At 42.2% G+C, this 27,585-nt stretch overlaps 3 protein-coding genes across 3 annotated transcripts; 1 reads left to right on the top strand and 2 right to left on the bottom strand.

Annotated features, from left to right (window-relative positions):
- Nucleotides 1-1,672: 1,672 nt before the first annotated feature.
- On the top strand, nucleotides 1,673-9,803 carry cog4 (component of oligomeric golgi complex 4). Its single transcript, XM_070833940.1, has 19 exons — nucleotides 1,673-1,830; nucleotides 2,542-2,624; nucleotides 2,727-2,841; nucleotides 3,034-3,208; nucleotides 3,419-3,612; nucleotides 4,109-4,214; nucleotides 4,322-4,479; nucleotides 4,561-4,619; nucleotides 4,709-4,833; nucleotides 4,939-5,057; nucleotides 6,191-6,357; nucleotides 6,485-6,650; nucleotides 7,063-7,125; nucleotides 7,236-7,349; nucleotides 7,685-7,777; nucleotides 7,864-7,947; nucleotides 8,035-8,136; nucleotides 8,396-8,524; nucleotides 9,070-9,803. The coding sequence occupies exons 1-19, from the start codon at nucleotides 1,696-1,698 to the stop codon at nucleotides 9,202-9,204; spliced, it is 2,322 nt and encodes a 773-aa protein (XP_070690041.1). The 5' UTR covers nucleotides 1,673-1,695; the 3' UTR covers nucleotides 9,205-9,803.
- Nucleotides 9,804-11,137: 1,334 nt separating this feature from the next.
- gnao1b (guanine nucleotide binding protein (G protein), alpha activating activity polypeptide O, b) lies at nucleotides 11,138-16,975 on the bottom strand. The gene is made up of 8 exons (XM_070833952.1): nucleotides 16,858-16,975; nucleotides 16,661-16,703; nucleotides 13,912-14,053; nucleotides 13,393-13,553; nucleotides 13,166-13,294; nucleotides 12,911-13,040; nucleotides 11,963-12,116; nucleotides 11,138-11,853 (listed from the first exon to the last, which is right to left on the bottom strand). Exons 1-8 carry the CDS (start codon nucleotides 16,973-16,975, stop codon nucleotides 11,666-11,668), a joined length of 1,065 nt encoding a protein of 354 aa, XP_070690053.1. The 3' UTR covers nucleotides 11,138-11,665.
- A 2,150-nt stretch (nucleotides 16,976-19,125) lies between these two features.
- Nucleotides 19,126-27,190, bottom strand: tradd (tnfrsf1a-associated via death domain). Its single transcript, XM_070833964.1, has 5 exons — nucleotides 27,142-27,190; nucleotides 23,458-23,609; nucleotides 23,068-23,348; nucleotides 21,718-21,859; nucleotides 19,126-20,063 (listed from the first exon to the last, which is right to left on the bottom strand). The coding sequence occupies exons 2-5, from the start codon at nucleotides 23,606-23,608 to the stop codon at nucleotides 19,765-19,767; spliced, it is 873 nt and encodes a 290-aa protein (XP_070690065.1). The 5' UTR covers nucleotide 23,609; nucleotides 27,142-27,190; the 3' UTR covers nucleotides 19,126-19,764.
- Between the last annotated feature and the right edge of the window lie 395 nt (nucleotides 27,191-27,585).

Here is a 27,585-nt window from a genome sequence, read left to right as displayed (position 1 = left end):
GAGGTAAGACATCCAGCCCTGCTTCCATCAAATGAACATTTGCTTTAAAATATCAGTCAGGTTTGTGTCATCATGGCTAGAGTTTCACCTTCTATTTGGAAATAGTTTAGATATTTCTCACTGTAAATTTTCTTTATAATCACACCGGACCAAGTAAATATCAAGGCAAACCATCATCTGGTTGAAGACTATTTAACTAAAGTGAAAAAAAATATATTATCTCAGCAACCATTATTGCCTAATATAAGTTGTGAAGTAAATTGATATTTATATAAACATTTTTCTCATTTAGTGGTTCTGCTATGTCCAAGATATCTCTTTTCTCCCCTCACAGGTGGTTTCAAAGTTTCCAGAGCGTCTGAAGTAGAAAAGTGTGTGTTTAGGAGAGAGTGGGAGCTGATTGAAGCTCTGAGGAGAGCGCAGAGGGAACTGCTGGAGAAGCTGCGTGCAGTGAATGCCAGGGAGGGAAAAGCAGCTGGAGGAAGCCAAAGACTTGGTTAGACAGAAAGAAGAGCTGCAGAGGGAGAAACAGAAAGGAAAGAGAAGTTGTTTACCAGAGGACAGCAGGCCAACACGGCAGCAGGACTCAGAGACTTTTATGGATGCTGTCATCACTGACTTCAGGTTTTCTGTAAATAAGTTTAATCTAGGAGGAACTTCTTTCTATCTTCAACCTGCTTTCACTCATGGCAGCAAATAACTGGTTTCTCTCATTTTCCAAGTCTGAACTACAGGATCATGCCAGCAGCACAAATTACCGTCAGGTGTCTTAGGTTTGGTAATGGCAGTAAAATGTATATGTGATATTTTGAAGAAAATAAAATTTCTACACTCTTTTTATATTAAATCGATACATCACTAGCATTTCAGTCCTTCAGGGCTCTAATTGGAGAGTTAATAATTTATAACAGAGTGGTTTTTATTTGGTCCTGTTTTCTTCTGGAGCTGCAAAATGCTTGTAAGTGCCCGAGGTAGCAGTGAGGTTGGATTTATCACAATAAAACCTTGTTGCATTTATTACAGGACAAACCTGAGTTAGGGCACTATTTTACACCACTAGGAGAAAGGAATGTTTGTTTTTTTGAACTGGGTGTATTGACTCCCTCACAGGGAGTAGAGCTGAGTTGAAGAAGGTAGGATGGATGGAGGGTCTAGGGGATGGATGAAGGATGATGGGTGAGGGTTGAGAGATCCTAAATTCAGAGGGGGGACAGAGAGAGAGAGAGAGTTTGGGTGGGAGGGATGTGAAAACTGAGGGGGAAGAAACACACACACACACACACACACTATATATATATATATATATATATATATATATATATATATATATAGTGTGTGTGTGTGTATATATATGTATATCATCTTTATATATGGACTAAATTTCCACTTCCACCTTCACTAAGTACAAAAACGTAACACGCATGCGCAGAGTGTGGGTTGTGATACCCAGAGGACGATTCCTCAGGTAGTGCCTATGTGGTGCCACAACAAGCCCCACCAACAACATATCGGCATGAGTGAGGTCATGTTGCAGACGGTAAACGGACAGGATTAAGTCGTACTTGGTGTTACGTTTATTTCATTTAAAGAGGAGGAGGCAGCGTGTCGTCTTCATGGCCCATCGTATCCTCTGAAGCGGCGCTGCCTGACAGGCTGAACCCAGGGAGGAGCTGTCCCTCTGTCTGGTGTCGGAAGATGGCTGACAGCGGAGCCGTGGCACTGAGGAGGTGCGACTCCAGCTCGGTGTCTTCTGTGAGTATGGAGACCATCTCCGGCCTGACGGAGCTGGAGGACCTGGAGAGAGTTTACCAGCAGCTCTGCGAGGAGGAGGTTCGTGTTAAAACACCGTTAATGGCGGCTCAGTTAGTCAGACTGACGGGTACCGCCTTCATCCACGTCAACTTCCGGTGTTGCTGGTTCAAAACAGCACTGAGAGAAAGACCTGCACTTTATTAAAATACGTCTAAATGAACCTAAAACAACTAAGCTAATGACTTGTCTTTACAGGTTAGACTAGAGCTAATGTTTACTGACTTTTAGACATGGCGGAAATAAACGACAATTCAGGGGCCATTTGATTAAAGTAAATAGTAATGGTGTGTCTATGGTGGGCTTTTATTCAAGCTTTGTACCACAACCAAAGTAACTAATGAAGTATTGTTCAGATATTCTGAAAAGGTGACTCGATAGAGTAAATGACATATGCATCAAGACCCCAAAACCCTGTGTGTGTGGTCCCATAATGACTGAAGGTGATTCAACTCTCCTAAACTATTTATATGCCACATTTTTTTAATATATGACGCTTTTCCCCTTCTTAACAAAATGACTATCTACATGCAAAGATAATCAATACATGTATTTGGTTTCTTTAATTTATGTATGCTTTGATATGAGGTGGGAATGTGAAAATGTATTGAGGTCGTAGCGTGTTCTACATAATGTGTTTTGTGTATAATTTATATACAGGACACATCATGTGCATGTGTTATACATGTAAGATGCTGAAATCAAAATGAAATGTTCTCTTCTCTAATACAGAAAGATGTGGAAGCTGAGCTGGACAGACTGGTGGGGCAGGAGGGGACCATTCACTCTAAGATGCAGGCACTGCAGAGGATGGGGTACAGCTTGTGAAAATTGGTTCAGTTGTAATTGTCATCATTTATTTGAGCTCCAACCAACACGGTGTGTGTTCTGTAAGCATGTCTCTCTGTGCTCTACAGGCCCAACCTGCAGTTGATCGGAGGAGACGCCAGTCAGCTGTCGGGCATGATCACATTTACCTGCAGCCTGGCTGAAAACGTCAGCCGCAAAGTCAGACAGCTAGACCTGGCAAAGGTAAACACACACACACACGTGTTACATCTAACAGGAGTGTAGACACAATGTCACAAACGGCCCTAAAAAGCACATGCTTTATAAACTCTTGTTGTCAGTTTGTGAAAGTTTGTAAATAAACCAATTTATATTTTCTATTTATTGAAAGATGTGCCGTCGCATAATGATCTATATCTGATTTTATTTTTGTAGACACGGCTGTATAACGTCATCCAGCGTGCTGACGACATCCTCGATCTGAAGTTCTGCACAGACGGCGTGCAGACAGCTCTACGCAACGAAGATTTTGAACAGGCTGCTGCCCACATCCATCGATACCTCTCTCTGGACCAGTCAGTTATTGAGCTGAGCAGGCAGGGGGAAGAAAGTACGAAACCTATTGTTCTCAGTCATGGTGCATGGCTCAGTATGCACTCTTACACTGCTGTGAAAAAGTACTCTTATTAGATCTTATTTTTGCACTGTACTTTTCTCACTGCGCTGTAAGCAGAAATATATATCAGCTGTAAGATAGATACAGTATATGTGGCTTTATAGGCTTGCACTGTAACATTGCCAATTCTTCCCGTCTGCGCAGGCAGCGCTGTGGATGCCAGTCTGATAATGCTGCAGGAGGCAGAGCAGAAACTGAAGGTCATCGTTGCGGAGAAGCTGGATCAAGCTGTGGCAGCAGTCGACCTCGCGCAAGTGGAGAGGTTCTTCAAAATCTTCCCTCTGTTGGGCCTCCACCAACAGGGCCTCGCCCGCTTTGGCCAGTATCTCTGCAGCCAGGTCTGTTTTGTTTTTCTAGGCCCTGTTTGTATCCTGAGCCATCTGAATAGATCTCATGAACTTAAATTAACTTTGGTGGAAAGATAAGCCATGGGTCAGTTAACATTTGGTATGTTTACTGTGCAGATAGGGATTTTAGACGTCTGTTACAGTGTGTCAGGATCTGGACCCAGATGATTTTCTTTTTAAATAACAGATTTAGAGATTTGTGCATCCGTGGTTACGGTACACACTTGCTGATTCTGATTACTCACTCTAATAGAACATTTGTGTTTGTTAATATTTGTTGTTTGTTGCTTTAAATTCTATGAAGCGAACGGTCTGATCGTGATGTTACACGCATTGTATATGGTATAAGAGTGTCAGCTAAATGCTTACATTAGAAAAACATTCACACTCTGTAAGTGTGTCAGGAGTTAACCTGTTGTTATATGATTGTCAGAAACAGCCATTGGCTGATTTTTCTGTCTTTCTCACACACGTCATATTCACTCAGCTTGCTTCCAAAGCTGAGGAGAACCTGGTCTTGGCTACAGGAGGAGATCTGGGCGAGAAGAGATCATTGTTGGTATTTGCAGACACTCTGACGCTGCTGCTGGAAGGTGAGAAAACAGCTGTGTGTGTGTGTGTGTGTGTGTGTGTGTGTACATTTTCCTTTCCTGTGTGCTTGGAGTGGACTCCACTATTGTGTTGGTTGCTGTGTTTGCAGGTATTGCTCGTGTAGTTGAGACTCATCAGCCTATAGTAGAGACGTATTACGGTCCAGGCCATCTGTATACACTCATCACTCACCTGCAGCAGGAATGTGACCAACAGGCCCAGAAAATAGTCGACAAGTTCATCCAGCAGAGAGGATACCAAAACAAGGTGCGCATGGCATCTGAAATGTATGACATGATGTTTTTGCTGCGTACCTGCAACCATTGTGAGCTCGTACCTCTCCTGTAGTTTCAGGTCGTCCAGAGCAGCATGATGAAGAGTGTGCCGGGCGAGAGGATAGAGCCCAGGTATTTGTTTTTGCCTTAGCAACATCCTGCTTCCCTCGATGTTTGTCTCTATGGTGTTGTTGTTTTTACCTCTGTCTTATCGTGAGCAGGGAGCTGGACCCTGTACTGACAGAGGTAACCCTGATGAACGCGAGGGCGGAGCTCTACCTTCGCTTTTTACGTCGCCGCATGCTGGCCGACTTTGAAGTGGGGGATGTTCAGAGCATCACGCAAGGTGGTTTTATATTAAGATTTGATGCGCACACAGAGGACTTTTGAGATGTGAACCATATTATCTAAAATATAAGTGAGTTTGTTTTTCCTATATTTTAACACCCAGAGCATCAGCAGAATGTGGAGAAACTCCTGAAACACTGTTTACTGAGCAGAACGATGCAGGAGCTGATCGGCTACTACATTCCTATGGAAGAGTACTACATGAGAGAGTCTGTTAACAAGGTAAATTACTACTATGATATTTGTATAGTGAAGCATTTGTATATTTGACAAAAGGGAAGCTCCTGAGGGGGCTGTGAAAAGTCTGATTGGGTCTGAAAGCTGCAAGAATTAAAAAAAAATCTGGGGGTGTGGAGTGCGACAGCCCTCTGTTGCCCGCTCTGCATGATGCCAGCAGCTGGAGGCTGTTAGCCGCCACTAGCATAACACACCCAAATCTGTGACCACATTGTCAGCAGTTAGAGTTGATTTGTGGGTAATGTAGGCAGCAGACTAAGACGAGGAGGAATGTGAAGAACAAAAAAATGCAATGCTATATTGGCAACGTACTCTCTTAACTCATTTAATAGTTTTTCTTAGAGCTCTCAAGCACATTCCTCCATCTTCATCTGTGAATAGAGTTTGCTCAGTTGTCATGGAGATAGTTAATTGGCATCACATGACTTAGGAATGGATACAATGAGATGCAACTGGAGGCTCCAGGAAAAGCAAGTAAGCAGGCATTGAGTGAAACTAACTTTGCCAAACTTCTCTTAACAGGCTCAATAATGAACTTTTACATTTAAAATGATTAGTTTAGTATTTGTAACAGAGATATAATATCTAACCTAAAGCAAGAACGTGCTGCAGGCTGCTTATTTGCATTTTGTTTATCCATGCTACATGCTATAATGTATGCAAACTTGACCTATTACATGCAGGGCTGTATGCATCACAATTTACACACTCTATCGCATACAGTACAGAATGGTTTCACTGTATACTTTGCTGTTGTCCCTCATGCCGTCACAGTGTCCATCAATCATCGATGATCTGTGCCTCTGTTAAGAGTCCATGCACCTTGGAGATTTTTGTCATCTATTAATTACAATCTTTGAATGCAAAATTGACCATAAAAAATTAATGTGACACTGCAGCATTAATAAGACACCATAAAAATACACATGCTCTTATGTTTTGGAGGCTTCATGCATGTATCGTTCTATGAACTACATTTACATGATGTGCAAGTAGATAGAAGATCGATTGGATAATGATAAATATGAACCTGAACAATTAAATAACCCTTGGTCCTTTTTTAAGGATGGTTTTGAATATAAATAGATAACATACTGTGAAATTGTTCTAATCCTCAGGCTGTTACTATGGATACATATGAAAAGGGTCAACTGACCTCCAGCATGGTGGACGACTGTTTCTACATCGTGAAGAAGTGCATCAGCAGAGCTTTATCCAGCTCCAGCATCGACTGCCTCTGTGCCATGATCAACCACGCCAACTCTGTGCTGGAGTCTGACTTCAGGTACGCGCTCTGTCGCTTTCCCCTTGACATATTCAATACTTTTCTTTCTTCCTTGTTTTTTAATACACTTTTTCACGCCTCGTGTATTTATGTGCCTCCCCCTGCCTCGTCTCTCTTCACCTCCCAGGGAGGTGTTGTACAATAAGCTGCGTCAGGGCTTCCCGGCTACGACGCTTCAGGACATCCAGCGTGGCGTCAGCAGCGCGGTCAGTCTGATGCAGAGCAGCTTACAGCAGGGCAAGTTCAACACACTGGGCATTGAGAGCGCCGAGCACGCCAAGGCTGCGTTTCTGGTAGGACGACTAGACAAATGCACACACACACATCCCCACCTGGCTCTCAGGCAGTATCTTAGACATCGTTAGCCAGACTACAATTAAACATTCAAGGTTTTTGTATAAGGCTTGTTTCAAAGAGCAGCAGTGATTTAAGTGAGGAATCGAATGCATGAATAACCTCATCTAATTTAAGAGAGGTAAGTAGTGCTTTAATTTTTAAAATGGCTCTTAGCTGGAGGGAGCACTACTTCAAAAACCTTTTAACTCATTTGTCAAAAGGTAAATTGGAATCAAGAAACAATTGAAGTCAAAATATTTAGTCTTTTACAGATTATATACTCAGAAACAATGACAGAATAGGAGTGAGTCATTCTGAACCGTATCGATTGGATGAATCCTTCATTCACACACGTTTTCTCTCTCACAGGTGACTCTGAATAATGTTGAAGTGTGTAGTGAGAATATCACAACTTTAAAGAGGAACCTTGAGGTATGTTTTCACATCTGTGCATGGCTTCCTCTGTGCATCTTGCCATTTATGCCATTTACCTCATTGCTCAGAAATGGAATTAATGTTTTTTGTTGTTTTTTTTCCCACAGAACGACTGCTCCAAGTTGTTCAGTCAGGGCGCCGGCTCTGGTGAGCAAGCAAAGATTGAAAGCTGTCTGTCCGACCTCGTCAACACATCCGCCAAGTTCAAGGATCTCTTACAGGTTGGATACACACATACATCGATCGGTGCCTGTCAGCCGAGAGTTGTATGTTTACTGTTTTTCAGCGTGTTTCAGCAAAGACCAGTGTCCACAGCAGAGGGAAACGATGTCAAATGTATTTATTTCATGGAAAGGTCACTAAGAAGTGCTGACTTTATTGAGTCCTTGTAATGTAATTTTGATGGAGAGTTCCCCAAATCACTGATGTCTAGACATTTTAAAGAGGAAGGATGAAAACCTCCTGCCACAATTTGAATTATATATCAAGGTCTTATAAATGTGTGTAAATTAGACCCACTCAGGTTTCGTGCACTGATGTGATTTTTATTTCACAGGAGGGCCTGACTGAGTTAAACACAACTGCCATAAAGCCTCAGGTCAAACCCTGGATCAGCAGCTTTCTGTCCATCTCACACAACATAGAAGAGGTACTGGTGTCAGAATAGCAAACCAAAATAAATCAAAGGTCATAAAACATGAGACATGTCACTGTAACTGCTGGTGTCGCTCGCAGGAGGAGTTTAATGATTATGAAGCCAATGATCCCTGGGTGCAGCAGCTCATCGTTAACTTGGAGCAGCTCATGGCAGAGTTCAAGGTGTGTTGTTACAGCAGCGTTTCAACAATGACTCCAAATACGCTTGTATTCTTTCTTTTTTTAAACTTCCCTCTGTCCCCTCATCAGACGGCTCTCTCTCCTGTTATCTATGACACGCTCACCAGCCTGATGACCAGCTTGATATCTATCGAAATGGAGAAGACTGTCCTCAAATGCTCATTCAGCAGGGTGAGGAGTCGGGCTCAGCCACAAGATGGCACCCAGCGCCCTGTGCATCACGTCACATCACATCACTGACACACACATGTGGTGAAAAGCCTCCAGCAATGATTTATTAATGAGCCCAGAAAGGCCTGCAGGAGAGGGTGCTACCTCTTGGCACGATAGCAGTGCCCTATTTAGAGCCGTGTGTTTACAGAAAACCTTTACATGTTGTACAAAGAATTTACTCGGCCCATATTCACTGTTTCCGGTCATTTTGTTGTAGCTTGGAGGGCTGCAGTTCGATAAAGAGCTTCGGTCTCTTGTGGCGTACCTCACCACTGTGACCACCTGGACCATCAGAGACAAGTTTGCTCGTCTCACACAAATGGCGACCATCCTGAACCTGGAGCGGGTAATTTTACATTTTACACACACATACGCATCAGAATACAAGCTCATTTTTTGTGTTTTCATCATAACATTTGTGGAATTCTATACCAGTGGTTGAACGTAAGTACATTTACTCAGGCACCATTTTGAGATACCTGAGTATTTTCATTTTATGCTACAGCTGTAATTACTTGTTACTTTAAATTAATTAAGATTTTATATACAAAACATATCATGATTTTTTTATAAAATATGGTACGTTATTATAAAATAACTACTGGCAAGATATAAAATAGTAAAATGAGGCATCCAGGTGGCTTCAGATGTGTATCATGAAATGGCAACATCCTATTTCAAGTCAGACGTTTGTTGCAAAACTGCCCTAAAAATAAATAAGTAATGCAAAAGCTGCTAATTAAACATTAATGCGTGAATAATAACTATCCAGTAATATAATATACAACGATATGAAACCCACAGGGGCAGAGTACTTTTACTTTTCATACTTCAGTGTATATTTTTCTAAAAACACCTCTGTTCCGAATACTCCGCCTATTTGTGCTGCAGGTAACTGAGATCTTGGATTACTGGGGCCCAAACTCGGGGCCGCTGACGTGGCGACTGACCCCAGCGGAGGTGCGTCAGGTGCTCGCGCTGCGCATCGACTTCAGAAGCGAAGATATCAAGAGGCTGCGACTGTAACTCTTGAGCCAGTAAAGTTGTTTATCAGTGATCGCTGCGCAGTACTCACCTTGTGATGCTTTTCACTAAAGAGCTCTGCAAAATCCAGGTTTTATCCATTTTTCTGTTAATGGACGTGGCAGGGCACGGGCAAATGGCTGGGGATTTCTTTTTGTCTGATACAAATACGCTCACTGCCCGTCCCACAGATTTCAGTCGCCTTTTCAGACTTCTGCTCCGCACCCGGCTGATGTCAGTCAGCAGAGATGAAGCTCAGCTTTTAGGGACGTGCTTTGTGGTTTTTCGTGCCAGAGACGGTGAACTATCTGATATGAATGATCTGTAACATATGATCTTAAATGTGTAATTAAAAAGTGTAATTGTGTCACACTGGGAGTTCCGACTTTTTAACCTGTGATTGACTCTGAGAAACGAGGACACACTGGGACTGAGGAGCGGAGCTCTGCGGCTGTCAGTGAAACAGAGCAGTAATGAACATCATACCCATTAAACTGACAGAAGCAGGTCAGACAGCTGATCCAGCCCAGTCATTCAATATATGAATAGCTCCTTGTCTGTGATGATGGAACACTTTTAACCTAATAAATTGAGAGCCGCTGTGTAAGGCCTCTGATCCCTGCCATCCGTCACATTTCACGAAGTGCTGCCCTATTGCCATGCAAGACCTGCTCCCAATCTTTTATACATATTTCTGACACTAAATACAAAGCTGTGTTCACCAGGCAATGAAGCATTAAAAGTGGTCCATTCTCATAATGTTCAGCCTAATTTCCTGGTCCAACCTTAATTCTCTGCACAGATTAAAACAGGTCAGTGTGTATTTAAACTTATGCTGAGAGGACGGCGCTGCGACGGTACAGTTTGCTATCAACCCTTTCACCTTCTTCGGTGTAATCAGACTCGGACCACAAACACAGGAATAGTTAGGAAAAGTGTGGCTTTAATGTAAACACAACATTCGATTGGCTCAGCACAAACATTCCACATGAGAGCAACCAATAAACTACCAAATAGGATGGGGTGCAGCACAAAAACATTCACAGTAAAAAAAAATCTGGTATAATCATAATATATATACAGTACGGTGCTTTTAAGGTGAAAATGGAAATAGGATATGGGGACTGATATGTGATAGATAAGAGTATACAGGGATGGGAAGATGAATTTCTGGGTGCACAGGTGAAAATGAAGAGCTGTACTTTTTCTCTGTGAAAAGAGAAATGTGACAGATGGGTGGGGTGGGGTGAGGGTGGGGGGTGGGGGGGATAATGGTTCCCTGTTTACTGATCAGGGGAGAAGAGGGTCTAGAAACCAACGACTCCCCATACAGAGGCTGCCTCAAATTAGATTGTTCTCCTCGTGCAGTCTTCTATTTCTACACAGATTCACATCGAAGGGTAAAGCACCACACAGAGAACAAGATGTCATTGGAGGGCTGCTTTCTACCCTCTGAACCGTAGACAGGTATCGGTGTACCCCAGTTTTTCATGTCAGGAAATAAATATGTGGCACGGGATTTCAGGAGGTAGGAGGAGGCATGTAGGGCATGAGGCTTAAATAAATAAATCATTCGATGATAATAAAATGTTATATCTGTTACTTAAATAATATCAGTTGATAGCATGAACATGAACTATGATTTCTGATCCTAATCCCCTATCTGTCGTCCTCAGATGGTTGGCACCGATATGACATTTTTTTTTTTTTTTTTTAGATATCATTGGCTGATTTCCTCACGCTACAGGAGGCCAATGGCAAAGGGCTGCCACTCTGAACAGAAGAATCCTCTCTTTCATTATGTTTTAAAGGAAAAGAGAAATCGGAGAGTGGAACAGACCTGCAGGCTACTCAGTCATGTGTGGGTCTGAAGGAGAGGGGAGCTTTGTCCCTTCTGAAAGTTAAAATAGCCTCCTTCCCAACCATGACCCTCAGCCACGAGTACAGCACCTCCCCAACAACATCATCATCTCCACCTTCATACACACAGCAGCTCTTCAAACGGAGCACAACAGGCTATATTCAGTACAGATATAAATGCCTCGAGACTTGCACATAAAATGTCACATAAAGAATGGGACGATATTCCACGCTGCGGTTAAAATGACATTGCACACTCCTCACGTTGCCTCTCTGGGCTGAGTTTTGCAAAACAAGGCTCCAGCTGAATATAACCATGGTGCTGCCACTCCTGACCATACCAGTTGTTGACACAGTCCATCAACAAAACATGAAACATTCAGCTCAAAAACACATTTTTATAAGACAAAACTGGGGTTGTATACTGAAATCAAAATAAGAGGAAGGGAACAAATCATGGCAATAATCCAGTGTGGTGTCTGACGGCAGCTCTTTGGGTCCATTTGGACGTGTAGAATTACATATTTATGTGTTTAAGTATCATCAAAATTATCATTATTAACACCTCATACTCTCCATGACAACCTCTGTGCGTGGCCAGGCCTCAGTATAAGCCACACCCTCTAAGGTTGTTTGCAATAATGATGTCAGTGACGGCATCAAACACTACCTGGATGTTTCCTGTGTCTGTGGCACAGGTCAGGTGACAGTAGATCTCCTTATTGGGAGAGCGGTTCTTACTTTCAAACTGAACCTGAATATATGCAGTAGCATCGTCGTAAGTATTAGCACCTGGAGACAAGAGGAGGAAACAGAGAGGGGGAAAAGCATGAGGGCATGAGGGACCAACGTTCGTCACTTTGCTCGTCAGGCGGCTCTGCTATGGAAGCCGGGGACTCACCTGTGTATTCTGGAAAACAGATCGTCAGCGGTGACTTCTTGATCTTCTCACCGAACAGATCCTTCTTGTTGAGGAAGAGAATGATGGAGGTGTCGATGAAGAACTTGTTGTTACAGATGGAGTCAAAGAGCATGAGAGACTCGTGCATGCGGTTCTGCCGGGAAATGAAATTTAAAAGTATGTAGGATTAAAACAAAATGCTGGAGTAAGAACAATGTATCACTTTTGACTGATTACTTCATGTGTAACTGATTAATACCAAAATAACAGTCTATGGGAATCAATTGTGATTTTATAGGTTTATCTTTCAAAGTTTCTTACTGAATGTTAATGAGGAAAAGAACAAATAAACATTCAAAGATGTAAAGTTTTTTTCTGTTAACCCAAAGCAAGCATATTTTTGGATTTTACAATTAATTAGACATTACAGTGAAAGAGGGATCCCTCCTCTGTTGCTCTTCACAGGACTTCTCCTGCTTTTGTATTTGTTAAAGGACATTTTTCTTTATAGAAATCAAGGGTCTAAGTATAGAGGGTGTAGCACAGATTGTGAAGCCCTCTGAGACAAATTGGGCTACATAAATAAGAAATTGCGCCCTATAAATATGATGGCCTTTTGTGGAGCGAGAAACATAGAAATTTTACAGTTCTTTGATCTATTTCTGTGGCTTTAAGATGTTTTTTATCATGTTGCCTCTAATAGATAATAAATGGAGGTAACAGAGAGGGAGAGAAAGTAGGGCAGAGGTGCAAAGTACGAGTGTCAATGCAACAACGGTCCGCGGTCAGATTTGGACTGATGATGTTGGAGTTAAACCACATATACATCACTGCGTCACCACTAGGAGTCCAGGACACCTCAATATTGGTCTTTAACACCCGTCAAGGCCCAACCCCATGAACTGTGCACCAGAGTGATTCAGACTGGATTAACTGAGTCACACTTACAGTTGTTTCATCTTCATGGAGCACTTGGTCGTATCCGCTCAGAGCAACGCAGAAGATGATGGCCGTCACATCCTCAAAGCAGTGGATCCACTTCTTCCTCTCTGACCTCTGACCTCCCACGTCAAACAGCCTGGAAAAGGTGGAAGGAGTCAGTTTGGACACAGAGCTATAATCCCTGAACCTAATCCCAGACAAAATGCAACAACAACAAAGTCTTCATGAGCTACGACGGTGCAGTGACTCAGTGTGCACTACCTGAAATGGAGGTTTTTGAAGGTGAAGTGGGTTTCGACGATACCAGTGGTCTTCACTCGGGTTCGCAGGATGTCCTGCTCTGTGGGCTGGTAATCTGCCGATCCGATTCGATCTAGACTGTCCAGGTAGCTGAAAACAAAGATCAATAAGGATGTGGTTTAGACGACTGCCTTTTTTGAAAATCTATTTGCAAATATGATCTCTTTTAGTCCTTTTCCTCCACTCACTATTGAGCAGAGTCGTTGAGTTGATATTCCCGGGCACGGTTGAAGCACTCCTGAGTCCCAGCATCAGACCATACACGCTTCATAGCAGTAAGAAGCTCTGCAGAGTACGGCTCTGTGTCCTCCATACGACTGACGACATCACAAACCAGCTTAGCATCCGCCTGGATGAATACATTTTATAAGATCAGGGAAAGAGGAACAAAATTATGTGTGTATATTTATTATTCATCACTTGTGTAACGGTATTGTGAGATTCGTTGTATAATATAAATCACAATACACAGTCAACTATTTCTAAGGAAGTCCTAGTTTGGCAAGCATGGAGTCCACGTGAGGGACTAGACGTTTTCACCCAAACAGATACTGTGATTTATATCGACATCCGATCATTCTTAAAGTCTTCTGTCCAAAGAACCATGTCCAGCTTTGGGCACTACTACATTTCAATCCCTAAATTTCAAGGATGTATGAATAAAATCCAGGTGAACATTTCAGCTGGAGGGTAAGTACAAGACTAACTTTTCTATCTTTGTCTCCAAACTCGATGCCCAGTGAGTCCATGGCTCGGAGGATGGCTGCCAAGCTCTGGATGGTGTTGCTGTAGACCACAGGCTTGTACTGCTTCACATCATCCCCAGAGAAGCCATCTTCATGAATAATCCTGCACGCGCATACAAGTATTAGTACAAAGACACAAACAGGGACTAACCAGAAAAAACGTCAGACATGAGGCCTGCCTTCTTGGCATCCGACACAAAACACATATATCTCAAAGTCATCCCTCTCTTCCCGTAACCATCTCTACCTTTAAATGCATCTTTAAGTGTGTCAGTGTGTAATGGGATGGGAATTGATCACATCCTCAGTCTGCGATCTGTAATTGGGCAGTAATGTGATATTTAGGTCATTTATAATTAATGATGTGCAATGGAGTGGAATCAGTCAGAGCACTAATCAATCACACCACACAGGACTCTACTGTTACATTTAGTGCGACACAGTTAAACTCCTTATAATCTGTACAGCATTAAATGATGCATCAGTGCACCTTCATCCTGACCTCATGTACACTGAATCTATAAAATACAGCTTCCTGAAGCTGGTCTGCAATCTACATTAAACTTCAGCAGCTTCTTTTTTACCTCCTTTGCGATCAGAGGCTGCTATTTGACAAGAAGAATAAATACGGGATGATTTCACGCGGCGAAAAGATGTTTTATTCCCTGAACCACAGACAGCAGAGGTCATTTAATTAATCAGGGATGCAACTATTATTTTAAAGGTTTTTTATCTAATTCTCCACAGTTTGGGCGATGTCTTCAAATGTCTCGTTTTGTCCAACCAACAGTTTAAAACCCGAACGTATTCAATTTACTCTCATGTGAGACAAAGGAAACCATAAAATCCAAACATTTGAGAAGCAGGAAATGGAAAATGTTTGGTGTTATTGATTATTTTTAAAAGACTAAAATGATTATTTGATCACGAGCCGATTGTTTTTCTGCCAATCAACTAATCAATTTAGCAACTTATCGTTTCAAATCTATCTCCGTGCTTTACCCGTTCTGATTAACATTTTCCTGAGGGATATCCTAAAAGAGGAGGCCTTTTTTTCTGAATGCAAAATAGATGTAATGAGGGATGACAAGTGAACAGGCCTCACAAGACAGGCAAGGTTAAGGCTGCAACTAACAATTAATATGCAGATGTTCCATTAAAAAAAATAGTAGTTGGTCACACTTTCCCAGGGTGGCATCTTCAAAATTGTCGTGATATTCATCTTAACTTCACAGAGGAAACCAGGGAGTCAGAAAAATATTCACATTAAAGTCAGAACTAGTGATTTTTTTGCCACCTTTGCTTGAAAAATGACAATTACGACGATTGACAGACAGATTGACAGCTAACGATGGGCAGATTATTACAATAGTTGCAGATTAATTTCTAATTTAATGTACCAATAATCGTTTCAGCTATAAATACAGTATGCGCGACTGATGGAAACTGGACCAGTTACAGCGTCTGAAGATGTAAAAGTGTAATAATAGACACCACGGATATTTCTGCAGCTCCAACTGACGATCATGGTTACTGTACATCACTGAAGTCAATCAATGAAGTTGCTCGTTACACGTCAGTCATCTCACTGTCAGGACGCCACCAGAGCCAGGCCTCAAACCGTATGAGGAAGCTCTCATCCATGACACTAACCTGCACAGCGTGTGATGAAGATGAGCGCACAAATCACAGCAGTGGATGCTAAACTTACCCTCCAGTATCTAAACTTTATGACCCAAACCCATCCATCTGCTGCCTGCTCAGGCTAAAACAGGGCCTGAGAGGTGTTTGTAAACACTCCCTGGCCCAGTGCATTGTGGTCAGGGCAGAGCAGTAAGTTATGGACAACCAGAGACCACAGGGAGGGTAATGAGGTGAGAGGAAGAGGAGGAAGCAGGCATGGAGGGAGGGAGGGAGGGAGGAAGGGAGGGAGGGTGCAGTCAGTGCACTGCAGGCCGAGCAGGATGGAGGCAGAGTGTGCTACCCACAAAAAAACTGGGAGGGAGATGTTTCACAAGACAAAATATACAATGGGCCGTGCCTGAAACATCTAGAAACTTAACTAAGAGGTTTAGAGAAAACAACAGTGATTTAAAACATCAAAGAGTGATTTAGCTTAGACAGGGGAAGGTTTAGATGCGGTTTTAGAAGCCATATTTCTGCGTAAATCCGCTTTATAGGCAAAGTACTCCCGGCGATATCGGGCACTTAAAGCCATTAAGATTAAAAGCAGAGGTATTCACTAATGGAGCTGTAGTGACCTCAATGTAATTCACACACACACACACACACACACACACACTCTCTCTCTCTCTCTCTTCTCTCTCTCTCTTTCATACACGCGCACGCTCTCGCTCTCTCTCTCTCTCACACACACACACACACGCACAGAGGAACAACACCCACATATTCCCAGTCGTACACTCCCTGTAGTCAAGTCAAACCCTCGTTAACTACATTTCAGCACCGGGGCAGTGAACAGCACCCTGGGACGCACCGGTGCGGCCTCCGCAGCCTCACTGTCGGTCTGCAGGAGGTGCTCGAGTCACCGGCGCTCCTCCGGGGCTACGGCCTCTCGAAACATGGCGGCTCAACCTGCCTTAGCACAGATAGGGGAGGCGCAATCTCGGGCCTTTTACTCAGCCAGAGCCGAGCAGGGTTATAATGAGCAAAGAACGGGGAAAAAAACACACACACACACACAACTTACTTCATCTGTTTGACGATGGTGCTTTTGCCGGACTCTCCGCCGCCTGTAAAGAACGGAGGGCAGAGTGAGAGCCGGCAGTGAAATCAGTACCACGGAGAGCACCTCCGCCCCATGCAGTCCCAACCACAAGCAACCCGAGCCGAGCCGTGCCGCGCCGAGGCGCAGCAGCCCCGCGGCCGGAGCGGCTCTTCTCTTACCGAGCAGAAGCAGTTTGACGTCCTTGGCGGCGACCATCCCGTCCTCTTTCAGGTTTTTCTCGATGGCCTTGCTCCGGTCCAGAGCAGCGCGCTCCTCGGCGCTCAGTGTACATCCCATGTTTCCAGGCGAATGAGCAGTCCCGTCGTGTCCCCGGTCCGCCCTGTCCCTCAGCCACTCTCAATCACTGCGCTGTCTCTCGCTAGAGCTCTCCTCCTGCGCGCTCAGGCTACAGCATTAGGCCCGGATTGAGGGCGAGACAGAGCCGGGATCCCGAATCGGTGTTTTCTCCGTGACTCTGTGTGTGTGTGAGCCTCTCGCGCTCCGTCTCCTCTCTCAGAGGGGATTGGGGGGTGGGGTCGTTGTGCTCGAGCCTGCGGGGTTGGGGTTGTTGTTAGGTGGGGAGGGGGGGGCGGCCTCTCTCTCTCTCTCTCTCTCTCTCTCTCTCTCTCGCTCTCTCTCTCTCTACAGGGCGGCGCTGCTGCTGCTGATGGTGGTGATGACAGCGAGCGCGAGCGGTTTCACCGTGTCTTCTTCACGAAGGGGCGCGAGGGGAGGAGCGGGGCCGGCAGCGCGAGACTCACCTAACGCGGACAATCTCGCTGACGTCAGAGGAGCCGAGCTTTAATCACGTCCTGTGAAAGATTATTCAAATGCAAGAGCTGTTTAAATGGCAAATGTTGCCCTCTTGTCTCTTGGTATTAGTAGAAATTGTGCTGCAGGTTAAAAATTAAAAGGCCCCCGGTAGGCTGGTGTGCTTTTGTTCTGCAGGGGATGTCGTTTTTAAAGCCAGCACAGGCCTCAAACACAGCCATGGTGGTGAGCGAGGAGCACAACATGAAATGTTTTCAAATTAGCCGACATGATGATATACTGTGCTTGTGGAAGAGAAGCTCTTCAACGGAGTAAAAACCAGAAGAGGGCATGAGTGGAAATATAAAATATGTGGCTAAAGTAATAGTATTAAAAAATATCACTTAAAGAAAAATACAGTATTAGCATTAAAATGTATTTAAAGCATCAAAAGTAAAAGCACTTATATAGTTCAACTAGATTAACCTAGTAATGCTTTGTATTTAATAAGCTCACCATAGATTCTGTGTGTAATTTAGGTTTGCAGACTAACTATTAACTATTGTTAAATGGTGAAATATGTTAGGAGGATATAGTAGAATAAAATGGAAATACTCATTTAAAGTAGGCCTACGTGTATCTTAAAATAGTACTTGAGTAGGCTGCAGTAAATGAGTAAATGTACTCAGTTACATGTCACCATTCCCACAACCATCCTACCACAACTTCAAAGCTTTTAAAATAAAAGTAGAAGCGTGTTATCAGCATAAATATAACAAAAGTAAAGTGGAGGAGAGGGGGAAAGCTGCAGATGATGGAAAAGCCCAAGAGATGTACCAAAAAAAATGTGTTTAACTAGAGTATTTGAGTAGCTGTACTTACTGACTCTCCATTTCAAGAGATCATATAAGCAAATGTGTGATAAAAGACAGCCAGGAAAAACAGATGAGACAGAGAAAACACCTAAAAAATGATCTAGCAACTCTAAAATTATACAGGAAATATCAACAAATGTCATATTTTTAAAAAAGGAATCTTATCTCCCTTCATTATAGTCTAAATGTTGTTTCTAAGCCACCGTTCACTACACTGCCTCGTACAAACACAATCGCCTGCCTATAAACAGTGACATTTTGAGATATTTAGCCTGTAATAATATCAAAATCAGGATGCAATTTTTGTGTATGCGTAGAATATAAAATAATCTTTATGTCATAAATCCCCAATATTCCAAGAAATGTTACTGGGGACATAATCTCCTGAGTGGTCTATCTGGTCCTGGTTACAGCCGATGTGAAGTGAAATGTGTGTGTTTATCATAACTTATAAACCTGTGTATGTTGGGGGTTGTGGCCATACCATATAGCAGTAATAAGTGTTTGTGTGTGTGATAAAAGCTTCTAATCCACACATCACATCTGGATGGATGGTCAAGTGGAGTAATGGGGGGGGTGGGGGGGGCTTTTACAGTGGATCCTGAATGAAACCAGTAGAGGAGCTCAACCTGAAGAGACTCCATCCATCAGTGAATTTCCTCTGTGACGGTCAAACTGAGATAAAACTGGCACACATATCTGAGCTGTAATCACAACCTCTCTGCCCTGAAGCTCCCACAACGTGACACATGCAGGCACATACACGGAGTTGGCGACGCGGCGTTGATCAGCACAGTTTAATCATATGAGCATATGCACGTGTGTGCGAGTGACAGGGAGTGATGGACGGGAGGGAGGGAGGATTAACTCTAAATTATACCTGAGGGAATTTTGACAAAATTATGTTTTCAGTTTTAATTACACTAATGCATCAAACACAAACATGAAGACTTCTTTTTTTTTTTTTTTTACAACCATTTAATTTGTGTGAACCCATTTTGTAGAAAAAAAATCAATAACCTTCAGTTGTGCACTCATTAGCAACAAGACCCAACAGGTTCCATCTGTAAATGGACTTATAAAGCAGAAATAAGAGGTACATGACGAAAACAGTGCATTAAACTCAAGACAGCATCTTTTTTTTAACAGTGATGACAGATCATTCTTTCTAAATGAAAACAACAACCAATAATACTAATAATTGAAAAGCAAATCAAGGTTAATCAATTAGCATGTGTTCACACAACCTGTCTGAAACATGCACACACACACACACACACACACACACATTCACACATACACTCAGGAATGATTTTGCTCGTGAGGCTGACGGACGTCAATCAAGAACAAACATACTGTATATAAAAGCAGGCAGGACAAAGTCAACCGCTCCTCAAGTAGGGAGGACAGAGTCCCCCTCAGTTTTCACAACTCGTACACGCAGAGCAAAAGCACACAGAGTTACTCTCGTGGCTGTATGTCCAGAATATTTTCAGCCAGGCTGGTGAGTTTGCAGTCCTCCAGTGCTTTGACCAGTCGGCTCAGCTTGGCCGCTCTCCCCTCCGCCTGGATGAAGCGGCTGAGCAGCTGATAGGCTTGCTCATAAAGCCCTTCTCTCTCATACTCGTAGGCCAGGTTGTCAATGGCGGGACCCTTCAGAGCCCGGCAGCTCTTCCCCAGGGCCCTCCCTACGTGCTTCCACTGACGGCCCACTCCGTTAGAAAAGCTCTGAACATCTGCCGCTGTCAGCATTCGGTCCTCTGACGGGCCAAAGGATAAAGGATGAAGGATAAAAACATTAATGTAAAGTGTACAAAACTATGACAACATAATCTTTGGTATATAAATATAAATTCACATGTGTAAATAGTAAACATTTCCCAGAATAACTCACAAACTTGCTGTGCACCAAAACCATACAAGCAGTCAACTGGACTTTTTAAATATAAATTACCTCTTTGAAGCATTAAAACAGCAGTAATTGATTTTTTAGGAACAGTAATACAAGCTGTAAACACATTTTTATGTTGTAATGGAGAACATATTAGCAAACAAGGAGCAACATTAACATTCCTTAGGAGTTGTGTTCATATCAACCTCTCGAATTCAAGTCCAATTTGGTCCCCAGCAACTCCTGAGGGAAATATCTTGCTCCTTAGCAGCTAAATGCTCCACAGTGTTCACTAGCTAGTTGCTAATTATGTCTGTTTACCGCTAAGTTTCTGTGGGGGTTTGTTATTACAGTCAATGGGTGTGTATGAACGCTGGACAATCGGATGTTGTGGTGTTTTTAAATGAAGACAGAAGTGTCTGCTCTTTGCTGAGTAAAAATCTACTTCTGCTTCCCCACTTTCCCTTCCACTCGTTCCATCGAAAGCACCAACATCACAAATCCCAGCAGAAAAAATTAATGGGAGCTTCAGTATTTCACTTCAGATGTTGAGAAGCAGTGCAACATAAAAGTGCATTACATACATTTGAAATTGCATAAACTGAATGAGTTCATTTACAGAAATCACTATGTAATTAAATAATTTGTTAGTTAGATAAAAGATTTTTTTTTTTTTATTTCAAATCTGGTTAACCACGCATCAGTTTTCATAATCCAGATTCAACATGAAAGCAGGAAACACTCAGGGAACAGAAGTCCCTCATGCCAAGGTGTAGTAGTATGGACGAGGAAGCTGAATCTAAATTTACATTAACTGAAATCAAATCCTGAATTAATCAGAAAATCTAATTAACTTTCGAAACATCGTAGTGCCTCAATCAGTTAATGTTAAATTTAACAGTTCAGTATGAGATTGACAAATTTAAATCAATGCAATCCAAATGCATTATCTGCTGGCGCTAATCTCTTCCCATAGACTGACCACCAATTTATAAAAGGCTGGATTAAAGAGTCAGCTGACACACAGCACTGCATTCATACGCTGTCAGAAAATCTAACACGAGACCATCAATCCAGTTTGATGTTGTGCAAAAGATAAAATGATTTTTGCAGCTTCACGCATATTTAAAAAAGTTGCTTTCGAGTGCAGACCGAGAAATCTGAGGTGCTGAGGCATCCAACCAGACCATTGAAGACACCTACATGAAAGAGTGCTCAAACAATGGAATAAATGCAGACTGAATCACACTCTCATGCATTATATGAATAAACTAAAATGAATGGCTGCCTGTCAAACATACCAAAGCATTGAAAGTGAATCTAAGAAAAAGGTACCGAGCACCTCAAAATGAAGAGAAAAACACTTTATCTGATACGAATGGTTTTTAATCTTTATCTGATATAAATGTATTTTATTTTAAATTGAATTACATGATGGCCTCTTCTGGTCAAAGGCCAGGGATTCATTCTGTGAGGGGCATCCTACACATGACTCAAGAGTAGAAATTCTCGTCTTGACTCACCAAAGACTCTGTTCTGAAACTTGAAGCAGTTGCCGGGGACAGGACACTCTTCCTGTGTGGTCGACTGTGGGGCAGCACCGAGGGCCTGAACGTGCAGCTGCTGCTCCAGATCATCAATCTCCTCATCGCGCAGGCGCTCCGGCTGACAAGGACAAGACAAGGATCGCTTAAAGTGAATAAAATGAATGAGAACGTCAAGGTGAGAGCAACAACCCTTACTTTGTTTGTATGGTTTCACTGCTCTTCTCTCCTCTGTTGTTTTCTACCTGAGCTCTTTATTCATCTGGTCTGTCAAGAGATCATTACACTCGCTGACTGTGTGTCTTATTTATATAGTAAATGTATTCAGTATGTACTACATACTGCTATGTTTTTGTTAGTATACAATAAAGTAAACAATCTATCAGCGACTTTAGAATGCCAATGCTCGAAGGTCTTTCTGAGGCTTTCTCACCACTATCTGCAATCTATTTTATTTTTTTTGCAGCCATGAGCTGTAGTGTGTGGCCTCCAGGTTTTCAAACTCATTTCAAACAAAATATTCAATTGTGCAACTTGAGTGAGAGAGAAGAGCAAATATTCAGCCAAATGGGAATGAGTAATGTAGCAATAATAGTATTTCTTTTATTATACAATTGTGGTACTGGTATTACTGTATTACTGTTGCTGTTGAATGTTTTTGTCACAATGGGTGTATCTGTGACAGTCTGGTCAAATACACTAAACTCAAACTGACAGCAGCGCTCATAGCAGGTCAGACTTAACCTTTAGAAACAGGTAACAAACTTGTATTCATGCACTTTACATTTGTGTCTCGAGACCTTAATTTAGCTGCAGTGAGAGTGTCAACTCGCCTGGTTCAAGAACTCTGAATTCACACATCCTGTGCAAAATGCCTACCTCGTTACCCACCGCATCATTCCTACCACCTAACATGCTGCCTGCACTCCTACTGAATGGAGATTCAAATAGGTCTGGGGTTGCGCTCAGTGACGGCTGTTCTCACCAGATGGAGAAACAACTGACCAATCAAAGCTTAATAGACGTGATAAAAAATAAACAGCAACAAACGTGGATGAGTTGGACTCAGCTGTGCAGGTTGTTGCAAGTCACCTTACAAATATGAAAACTCTTAAATTGACATATTTTGTTGACCAATGTGACAAAGGGAACTGCAGCTTCCATGTCATTTAAAACGATGTAGGTGACAAAACAAAACAGAGTTCCATTAAGAAATTAGCTAATACAAACACAATATCAGGCTGAACGAACAACATGAAACAAAATGGAAAACACTGGAGTTCCACCCCTTGTCGCCAAAGAACAGACAAATAGAAACATCTAGTGTACCTGTGAAAGGTGGATGTGCTGTAGGCAAAGTTGCAGTTTGTCCAGGTTGAGATCCAGGATGTGTGTGCTGGCCTTGAGCTGGGTTTCCACAGTGAACTCTTGGGGGAGAGCAAGAAGCCGACAGGCATGTTGGGAGAGGGACTGACGCACCGCTCCGGAGCCATAGCTCTCGAGGAACTGCTGGCATACTGCCACATCCACAAACTTCACCTCCACGCCCAGAAAGGGATCAGCGTCATGGACCTTAAGTATCTCATAACCACCCAGACCTCCTGCAGAATCTGGCCGTGGAAAATACTGATTAACAGATGTGACATCCAGGAAAATACATATTTGTCATGATCATTTTATAAATCTTCCTTCGAAATAGGTCCTGACTAGAGGGCTCACCTATAAGTGTCAGCTTGATGACTTTGAAAACGATGAACTTTCCCTGTTTGTCTTTGTAGAGAGAGAGCAGGTTCACACCAGGATACAGCGACTGCAGAAACATGACCGCACATCCAGTCCACGGCCCACGATCCACAGTCTTGTCTGCCATTCTTGAACCCAATTTGAGATAATTTGAAACAGTCCATAGTTTCAACAGTAAGCAGACAACATGAATGGATCTTCTGTCTGCATATGTGTTTACTGCATGGAGGATTATGTAAACCTGATGAAAAAGGGCCCTTAATTTCAAACGTTAAAAGTTAAGACCCTCAGGACAGAAAGTTATCAAATGACCCCCTGTAACAGTGTGACGGTCAAAAAATCCTCTAGACTGTCAGATTTCACTGATGTTTTTGCGTTCTCATAAAAAAACGAGAGTATCCTCCATGTTTTCCATAGATGTCAGGGTGCCAGGTTCCTCCCCTCCATTCAAATGTCAGATCACCCTCTCACCAAAACACTGATTACTGTAGATCATCCTTTGCAGTGTGTATACGAATTTGACTGTGTTTGTAGCAGCCAGCGAACCACTGAGACGACTGTCATTGATGACGTATATTTGTAACATCTGTATGACTGCTGCAGTCTCTTCTCCTTGGTAAAGTGGGATGAATTATTAGAACTGACTTTAATATAAGTGTTTATTGCAAATTATAGGACTTTTTGAGTGGAGCTATCATAATATAATTATTGTTATTATATGCAACCATTTCAGATGATATTATAAGACCTATATGAAAACTAAAACCAATAAATGATTAGAAATGTAGCAATTCACACTATCCATCATTACATTCAGTTGTCAATATATTACAGCAGTGACAACTTTTTTTCAGTAAAACAAAAGCAGGTAGTAAATTATATCATGACATTTAACTGCAGTTGATCTTTGAGCGGTTTAATATTGCAGACAGAAGGACCCGTGTATAGAGGTTTCTATGGAGCAAACAATGTGTTTAAGTTATTTCCAACCAAAGGTAACATTCAGCTTCTTCAGTGTGAGGCTTTGCTGTTTTCTATGACTGTAAATTGAATATCTTGATTAACAAAACCATCTATTTCAGTACCATCTATTTTTCTGAAGTTGAGAAGTGATTTGAAGTGAATTGTTCGATATATCCATGGTTTTATGCGTATTCTCTTTCATCTGAGGCAGATGACGAGCGAAGTAAATCATATAACTCCTCTAAATATATCTGCCTGGACTAGTGACAGCCAAAAATATGTTTTGTCCTGGAGTTAAAACCACTTCTGTCGCCTGGTCCCTGGTTGTTGTGGCCTCACTCCACTTTTTACCCCAACCTCCTCTTGAAACTCTCATTACATAAAAACATGTTTAATCTCAGTGCTCCCCCTCCCCCAGCCCAGCCCCTAACTCCTGTACTCTGAATGAACCACTGAAGCCTGCTAGCTCACTCTTGGGTGTTGTCTCCATGCACAGGATGCAGAGCGCTCTGAATCGAAAGAGCATCCTCTGAGCTGGATTAGATGCATGTCCTCATATATCACTAATACACAGTATGCTTGGCTGCAGGGTCTGCAGGAATCTCCACAACTCTGCCTGTATGTAATTATATGTGATCCTATCTACCGCTACTCTGGAAGTACACTGTGAGATTTGCTCTCCAGCTGTATGAGGATTAAGTGATCATCAGGAGCTTAAAATATATCATTTAGCTTTTGCTGCCAAAAGGCACCCTCTAGTATTCCCTGGACAGCTCATCTGACATTTAGGTGAAATAAATATTTGATTCACAGAGTGATGAGCTTCCAAAAATAAGTAATTTTACCTCTTTTTGTGATGATGCTCGTTTCTGTTTGTATTGTGATCCTTAGTGCTTTATAGCTCCAGATATAAAGTAAACAGATCTGTGAACGATGGCTTGAAATAAACACAATATGAGTATTAGATTGTAGGGCTAGTGTCAGTTGATATATAGATAATTTTTTGATGAATCATTTAGGCTATAAAATGTTAGAAAAGTGTGAAAAATGCCCATCGTACATAGCTTGTTTTTCCATCCACCAGTCCAAAACTCAAGAATGATCAATTTACAACGATATACAACAGAGAAATGAAAAGAAAAATAGCATTTTCTATTGATCAACTAATCGCTTAATCAACTATTAGATAAATACTGACTTAGAATAGACTTTCAGCACTAATAAATCCAATTCAGAGGGAAGTGGATACACAGTTTTCACGGTAAAATAAAATCAAAAAGTGCTATTCATACGAAGTCACACTTCTTGCGTTTACAGTACACCTCTGAAATAACAGGTTGAACTTGTCATTTGTGAATTTACACACTTCAAACCTCGCACGCCAGGACAGGTGTTTCCAGTTTCCAGTCATACTGAGTGATTAGATCTCTGCTCATGCCGTGCTCATTATTTATCTCAGAATTACAGAACACAAAGTGTCGGAAAACCAAACATGGATGGCTCGCAGCAGGAGTCCATTATTTAAGGTCAATAAACTCTAGATTTAATGACTATAGTGCTGCGAATGCACTGTATTTGTAACCTTCACAAAACTAACTCAAACAAACAAATCTTATAAAGTGAAAGTTTGCAAGTCATGAACAAGGGAATCACATTAAAGTTGGATGAAGCTATTCCAAGAAATACAGGGCGTTGACGTGTGATACTGTGATCTGTGCAGTCCGTCTGGTACGTGCCCACAGACCTGAGAGGAGGTCGATAATCAGGCAGAACAGGTGAAAACACCTGTGCTGGTGGACTATGGGTGTGTGTAAAGGCTGCTACATTTGTATTAACCACAAATTGACAGACAAGGTAAGTCAATAACAACATGTATTCTTGTATAGATTACTGCAGCGTGCCAAAATAAAGCCAAAATGTAGGTGGTTCCAGCTTGTGAGGGCCAGGCGACAAAATCCACAGTCTTTGCTAAAATGTTGAAAGTTCTGCTGAAGTTAATATATGAGGCTGTGACAAGTCATCTCAGTATTTTCAAGTGGTTTTAATTTGTATGTCTTAGAGCTGCGGGGAGAAAGAGAGGGATTTTCCTCTGTGACAGTGACTTTAGCTGAACTCTGTATGAGCCTCTGCACAGCCAGTGTAGACAACAACAGTGACTCCATAATGCTTTTCACGCCTAAGTATGTCTTTGAGACGGACTTAAATACTGGGCAATATATAACATACGCTATGTATAATTACAGCCGACTTGCACTATAATTATACGAGATTTTAAGGAGATGTAACTAGAAGTTTAACATCTTCATTTAAAGAGGGGAAGCAGACGTACAGGTAGGGTGGGGGGGGTCCTCGGTCATAACACGTGAAGTTAGCTGGTTACCTGCCACAGGTGTAATTCCTTTATCAAATATTTTACAGCAGATTTTACAGCTGGACTAGAGCTGCGTTTTACTAGTCACACATTTCAAAACGTTACATTAAAAAGACAATAATACAAAAGGAGTTTGGTGGGTTATTGTTGGAGTACAGTTCGTGTTGGTGAAGCTCACGTACAGTAGACAAAACTGGCGTAAAACGAAGTGCTTTAGTGTTGACCGGAGAGCTAAACGACACAGCAGCGGGCAGACACGGTTTGTAACACATCATTATTCTGACTCGCTGTAAAGAAATCCTTAGTTAAAGTCGGAACAAACTTACCTTGAAAAACTTTGTTATATTGTTCGGTGACGCTTCCTCTAGAAGGATCACACCCACTGACACCGTCATACTTTCCTGGACTCCGATTGGCTGAGCGGAAAGCAAAGAGCGCTCTGATTGGTGAAAATCAACATGCCGCCTGGGGAGAAAATCATGACAGGAAGGAAGTGGTTTTTTTTCGTCGTTTATATTTTATGTCGGAATTCATATATAGGTCAAAACGCTTCAGTTACATACCCTTTTTAAAATTAACATTTCACTGTTGTGAGTCCATGCGACTGAGGGGTGATGATGCATTACATGCAACTGATGCCTCGTACAGCTGATGAGTTAAAATATTGAATGGGACATCAAGGAAGTGGCTGAGGGTGGGAAAGTGGTCAAGTGATCAAACTAGTACACTCTTAATTTATGGCAACACAGCGCTGTCAGCTTTAACCACTG

This window comes from Pempheris klunzingeri, chromosome 1, assembly GCF_042242105.1.
Source record: "Pempheris klunzingeri isolate RE-2024b chromosome 1, fPemKlu1.hap1, whole genome shotgun sequence".
Classification (NCBI taxonomy): Eukaryota; Metazoa; Chordata; class Actinopteri; order Acropomatiformes; family Pempheridae; genus Pempheris; species Pempheris klunzingeri.
This window is presented reverse-complemented; position numbering and strand designations above follow the sequence as displayed.

What these genes read in the sequence shown, in the direction of transcription:
- cog4 (XM_070833940.1), top strand. Translation starts at nt 1,696, where the DNA reads ATGGCTGACAGCGGAGCCGTGGCACTGAGGAGGTGCGACTCCAGCTCG. An exon ending in GGCGAGAGGATAGAGCCCAG is followed by an intron (nt 4,620 to 4,708) that starts GTATTTGTTTTT and finishes TATCGTGAGCAG; the next exon opens with GGAGCTGGACCCTGTACTGA. An exon ending in AGTTCAAGGATCTCTTACAG is followed by an intron (nt 7,350 to 7,684) that starts GTTGGATACACA and finishes TTTATTTCACAG; the next exon opens with GAGGGCCTGACTGAGTTAAA.
- gnao1b (XM_070833952.1), bottom strand. Translation starts at nt 16,975, where the DNA reads ATGGGATGTACACTGAGCGCCGAGGAGCGCGCTGCTCTGGACCGGAGC. An exon ending in CGTCAAACTGCTTCTGCTCG is followed by an intron (nt 16,704 to 16,857) that starts GTAAGAGAAGAG and finishes CGTTCTTTACAG; the next exon opens with GCGGCGGAGAGTCCGGCAAA. An exon ending in TTCAAAAACCTCCATTTCAG is followed by an intron (nt 13,041 to 13,165) that starts GTAGTGCACACT and finishes CACCTTTTCCAG; the next exon opens with GCTGTTTGACGTGGGAGGTC.
- tradd (XM_070833964.1), bottom strand. Translation starts at nt 23,608, where the DNA reads ATGGCAGACAAGACTGTGGATCGTGGGCCGTGGACTGGATGTGCGGTC. An exon ending in CATCAAGCTGACACTTATAG is followed by an intron (nt 23,349 to 23,457) that starts GTGAGCCCTCTA and finishes TTCCACGGCCAG; the next exon opens with ATTCTGCAGGAGGTCTGGGT. An exon ending in AGCACATCCACCTTTCACAG is followed by an intron (nt 21,860 to 23,067) that starts GTACACTAGATG and finishes TGTCCTTGTCAG; the next exon opens with CCGGAGCGCCTGCGCGATGA.